The following is a 6,009-nucleotide window of genomic DNA, read 5'->3' as shown; positions in this document are numbered from 1 at the left end:
ATGATTTCTTCTGGCATTTTACTAACTCATTATCTATAAATTGTAGTTTTCACATATAATAAGCTCTTATTACTCCGGTAAGTGAAGATTTATAAAAAGTTTATATTTCTGTGGAAGCCTTCCTTTTTTGGAACTATAAACACTGCGGATTGCCCTAGAAGATCCCAGCATTGTTACTGGTAAACATAGCTTTCTCTTCACCGTTGAGGCCTGGTTTTACCTCATGATCCAGGTATGGAAAAGAGTAAACAATGTTGAGTAGCTACTATTTCTCAATTAAAAGAACAGGGGGTAATATTCGGGGATGTTCTGAGTGGGCCATAGAGAATATTCAGGAGACATGAAGTTAAAATATCATGTTGGTGTCTGGCTTTCTCTGTTCTCCCCCAACCTATAAAATAGCTAGGAAAAACCTCTCTTACTGCAACACCCCCATGAAGGGGGTATGAGTGCGAAGTTAACTCCTTTTTGCTGTGTCTTTGTATCATATCTTCTCCCTTCTTCACCAGATGCTGTGTCATATGGCATGTATATGGTTACAAAGGCCTCATTCCCCATCCCAGAGAGAACAACTTGACTCTTGACTTACATGTTGTCAAATAGCCAATTAAATAAGATTCTCCATTTTTCAAGTAGTGTTAGGGTGGTGTCTAGATAAAATGTCTGTCATCATATCACACTGGCACATCTGTTGACTAGCTTTAACTGAGTCTAAAATTTTAATATGGTTAGAACAGCAGATTTGGAATGAGATGAAAAACAAGGCAGGCAGCTCAAGGAGCCTCTATAGTTTTTTATTACTTATGGTATTAGTTTTAAAAAAATGACAGCTATAGTTCAGACAGGTCCTTCATATTTAAAAAGGAAGTCTTAAAGTATCAGTTAATTTTAATGAGCAGACTCTCTACTGATACGTATATATATATCCCTAAAGACATTCCAACTATACTTATCAACATCTGGAAGCAGTGTTGGCCAAACCGCATGCTTAGTCTCTAACTTCAAAAAACATTTTTTGAACAGAATCTTTTGTAAATTCTGAAAGGAAGCTGTGAATAGTTACCAGAAAAGTAGACTTTTCAATATATTATAATGTCTGAGTTATTAGGGAGTCAGATGCCTGAAACTCAACTCTAGAGCAATTTGGAGTTTAGAAAAAAAGAGAAAAATACCAGCAAGAATGTGAATAAATTAGAAGAGCTGAATATGCTATTGTACTCACTGAAAAGCCTTTCTTTTCTTCCTTCCTTTCTTTCTTTCTTCCTTCCTTCCTTCCTTCCTTCCTTCCTTTCTTTCTTTCTTTCTTTCTTTCTTTTCTTTCTTTCTCTCTCTCTTCCTTCCTTCCTTCCTTCCTTCCTTCCTCCCTCCCTCCCTCCCTTTCTTCCTTCCTTTCTTTCTCTCTCTCTCCTGTCTTTCTCTCTCCCTCCCTCCCTCCCTCTTTGTTCTTCTTCTCTCTCTTTCATTTTTTAGGCTAAAATTTTAGTAGCTTCATAACTAGCTCACACTCCAAAAGATGAGGTTGATTGATCCTTTGATAAATCAGAATAACGGGAAACTTTTATTGACAAGCAAAAACTTTTAAAATCCAGCTCTGTAGGCTGAGAGGCATAGGAGAAGTGAATGGAAAAGAGAAGAGATAAAGAAAGGAAAAAGAAAAAATATGCTTTAGAGGAAGGACAGCACAGCAAAAGTGACAGATACTAGCAGACAGGAGCTGAGAATAGAGTGGTAAGAAATAGATAATGCAAAACTGTGACATTCATGATGTATACCAGACTCCACGAATTCACTCGTTTATTCATTCAAACCACATTTATTGAGTTAATCATCTATGTCTGGCATTAGGAAAATCTTGGTTGGTTCAAAGGTGGACGAATACTATCCCTGTCTCTGTCCTCCAGACACTGATTGATGGGTGAGGGTGGGAGAGTGTGGACACATGTTATAGGTGCGATGATGCTATATGCATGCAAATGATACAGTGGGAGCACAAAGGAGGAACTTATCACTTTTCCTTGGAAAAGTTCATCCAGGGAGGGTGGGAATCACTTACAACGGTGTGAAATTCATCTGTAAAGGCTATCTCAGTGCTGTGCCATCTGGTGAACCACTGGTGAATAACAAGCCAGTCATACAGAGTGAAGTCAGTCAGACAGAGAAAGACAAATACCGTATGCTAACACATATATATGGAATTTAAGAAAAAAAAAATCATGAAGAACCTAGGGGTAAGACAGGAATAAAGACACAGACCTACTAGAGAACGGACTTGAGGATATGGGGAGGGGGAAGGGTGAGCTGTGACAAAGCGAGAGAGAGGCATGGACATATATACACTACCAAACGTAAGGTAGATAGCTAGTGGGAAGGAGCCGCATAGCACAGGGAGATCAGCTCAGTGCTTTGTGACCGCCTGGAGGGGTGGGATAGGGAGGGTGGGAGGGAGGGAGACGCAAGAGATATGGGAACATGTATAACTGATTCACTTTGTTATAAAGCAGAAACTAACACACCATTGTAAAGCAATTATACTCCAACAAAGATGTAAACAAAAAAAGATGGCATTGATTCTAAAATTTAAAATTGCAAGATAGAATGTTTCCTCATTAAATTCATCCATCATTCAGTCAGCATTGATGAATAGGAGAATATCCAGAAGACCCTAGGTTTAAATTTGTTTGCATTGTGGAATTCATATTTTCAGCTAATGATCCAGGGCTCAGTAGTTCTCTCTCTTGGAGGTTCACCTTACCTGTCCCAGAATTTTTCTGTGGATGGGGAGATATGTTTTTTTTCTGGTAATTGACAGTGTAGGTCAGAGTGTTTGTGAGAACTACTCTGCAAACGGGAATTGTTGCAGCATATAAATTCAAGCTATTATTATTATTGCTATTATCTCTGCCTACTAATGACCTGAAGACCAGTTCATCCACTAAAACCTAACTTAACTGAGATTACAAGGAATGTATAACCTTATCTACTAGCTCTCTTTCTTTTTTTTAAATTTCCTGTTAATGTTTACATGGTCAAACGTATCAGGTATAAAATTATAACATACGGATAAATAGGTCACACATATAAAAAGTGGTTCTCTCTGGATCATTCTACATTTATTTGGAAGAACTGAGGAGAAATTATAGGAAATTCAGGTATGAATTAATTTTAGTTTATTTAAAGTTAATTAAAGAAGAAAGAAAACTCTAAGTCATAAAATAAAGTGCCTTTGGAGGTTAATTTTGGTTAAATGAATTAACAATTGTGTTGTCATATAAAAGAAAATAAGAAACAATCAAATTCTTTGAAAATTTTTAAGCAAAAAATGCATAAAGACTCCAATTTAGAGATTTAAAACACAAATATAAGCTTCCTAACTAAAACGAAAAGAGAAGAAATTCCTCTTTTCCTGAGAATGTGATAATGCCTTAATAAGCAACAACCCTCCAAATATTCTAAAATTTCAGAAAAAGACCCCTGAAAAATACAAATATCTCTGATATTCAGATAATGGCAAACCACAGAATAGACTGAAATAAATGTGCTAGTACTTAAAATTGGTTGAAAATCACCATTAGATTCATTACAAAATTTTAGAGAACATAGGAAGACGCACTGATGTTTTCTAAGATGTTGATATCTTAGAGACACTTCCCATTAAGAGGTATTGCTAGTTACTGGACATAATAAAACAGAATTATTCTAAAATCTTTCCAGTAATAAAATTGGAAATACTATACTGATACTAGAATTTATAATTTTCAAAGATGCTGCAGCTATGTTTTCCCACAGTGAAATCCTTGATAAGAGAAATATCCAAAATCATGGCCTATAGAAATTATTCAAGACATGCATTATCATGCTAAGCAATAGAAATAAAATTATCCGTGTCAAGCTGCAGCATACTGACATTAATTAATTGGATATTACAGTATCTTTCTCTCTCTTTCTATTTTAAAAGTTAGGCCTTAGCTGTAGTAGTTTTGCTGTTTTACAAGTATAATGAAGTTCGATAAGTTAGACATTAAAATATGTGTTTGACCAGCAGAACTCCATTCTGAGCTGAAAATAGTTGACTTATAAACAATATTAATGGAACGCTGCTGTTTCATTATGCTAATTAATAAGGAAAACAAAATAAGGAGTCACTAAAATGGTGACTGTTGGGGAATTAAGAAATTCACATTAGCTGCTCAGATAGCCAGATTTATCAGTATATTTTAAGATAAAATATTTCCTTAGTGCTTATGTAAATATGGATTTTCTTCATCCATATAGTTCATTATCTCTCTAGAAAGAAGTAAAACAAAACCAAAATTCTAATAAGACATGTTTGCTAAATACATATACATTTTTTACAGGGTGGTACAGCCTGCTATGGTTAAATATTTTAAGCAAGAACTAGTATTTAAAGCTTGAAAATTCTGAAAGGACATTCCTCATTTTACTCCTTGTCACTTATTTTCATTTAAGCAAGTCTACATGCCTTTGAACCCTAAAGGTAAAGAAAATAGAATAGGATCTCAGAATCCTCCTTAAATTGATAGAGGTCAAGATATGGTTAGCTGGTGGGGAGCCCACAGTACTTGGATGGAGATGAGTTTGCTGGTTCACCCACTAGCGAGAGTGGAAGATTTACCTTGACTCAACTGCAAGTGGATAAAAGCAGAACCATTGCTATGACCTAGAAGTTGGGGACAGTGTAAACGCATTGGCATGGAAGCCCATTCAGAAACATTTCCTGTGGATGATGGGAGGACTAGCCTTATCATACTCCTGCTTACTGATCCACATCTGCTGGAACGTGGACAGGCTGGCCAGAATGGAGCCCCCAATCCAAACGGAGTACTTCCGCTCCGGGGGGAAGCTGTGATCTTGGTTTTCACGGTGCTGGGTGCCAGGGCTACAATTTCCTTCTGCATCCAGTCAACAGTGCCAGGGTACATAGTGCTGCCTCCAGAGCGCATGGTGTTGGCATACAGATCCTTGCGAATATCCACATTGCACTTCATGACAGAGTTGAACGTTGTCTCGTGGATCCCACTGGACTCAGTGCCCAGAAAGGAGGGCTGGAAATGGCTTCAGGGCATTGAAAGCGTTCATTCGTAGTGGTGATCACCTGCCCATCGGGAAGCTCGTAGCTTCTCTCCAGTGAGGAGGATGAAGCAGCACTGACCATTTCTTGCTCAAAGTCCAGGGCCACGTAGCAGAGCTTCTCTGTGACATCGTGAACAATCTCCTGCTCAGCTGTGGTGGTGAAGTTGTAGCCTCATTCTGTTAGGATCTTCAGGAGGTCTCTGCCGGCCAGATCCTGACGAAGAATGGCATGGGGCAGGGCATAGACTTCGTAGGTGGGCACAGTGTGATTGACCCCATCTCCGGAATCTGTCACGATGCCTGGGGTCCAGCCTGGATAGCCACATACATGGCAGGTGTGTTGGAAGCCTCGAACATGATCTGAGTCTTCTCCTGGTTGATCTTGGGGCTGAGGGATGCTTGGTGAGGGGGATGGGATGCTCATCCAGTGCCAGGCGGAGCCCGTTGTAGAAAGCATGGTGCCAGATCTTCTCCGTATGGTCCCAGTTGGTGACCACTCCGTGCTCAATGGGATACTTCAGGGTCATGATGCCTCTCTTGCTCTGGGCCTCATCCCCCATGTCGCAGTCCTTCTGGCCTATGCCTACCATGACCCCGTGGTGCCGGGGTGCCCTACCATGGAGAATACAGCTTGGGGGGCGTCGTCACCGCCAAAGCCTGCTTTGCACATCCCTGACCCATTATCCACCACCAAGGCAGACAGCTCATCGTCAGTCATAGTGCTGGCCAGAATCTTCCAGATGAGTGAACAGAAGTTAAATATAGAGTAAGTACCAGACTCTGGTGGGCAAGAGAGAGAATGAACAGGCTGAAAACACTTCAGAGCTGCCTTCAAAGAGGGGAGCCTGTGCTGTGATGACAGATATTTAAAGGTACACATTGGCACCACCCGTGTCCTATTCCAACAGTTCTCAGCAT

The 6,009-nt window shown here is 39.6% G+C and overlaps 1 protein-coding gene across 1 annotated transcript; it reads right to left on the bottom strand.

The window, feature by feature from the left end:
* Positions 1 to 4,722: 4,722 nt before the first annotated feature.
* Positions 4,723 to 5,809, bottom strand: ACTBL2 (actin beta like 2). The gene is given in 6 exon segments (XM_027101079.1): positions 4,723 to 4,857; positions 4,860 to 5,071; positions 5,074 to 5,400; positions 5,403 to 5,492; positions 5,495 to 5,701; positions 5,704 to 5,809. Coding segments are annotated over 6 exon segments (1,077 nt in total).
* Positions 5,810 to 6,009: the final 200 nt, after the last annotated feature.

Source organism: Aethalodelphis obliquidens, unplaced genomic scaffold (assembly GCF_003676395.1).
Source record: "Aethalodelphis obliquidens isolate GAN/ISIS:26980383/991018 unplaced genomic scaffold, ASM367639v1 scaffold4, whole genome shotgun sequence".
Taxonomy (NCBI): Eukaryota; Metazoa; Chordata; class Mammalia; order Artiodactyla; family Delphinidae; genus Aethalodelphis; species Aethalodelphis obliquidens.
Note: the sequence above shows the minus strand (reverse complement) of the source record. Positions and strands in the feature narration are given on the sequence as shown.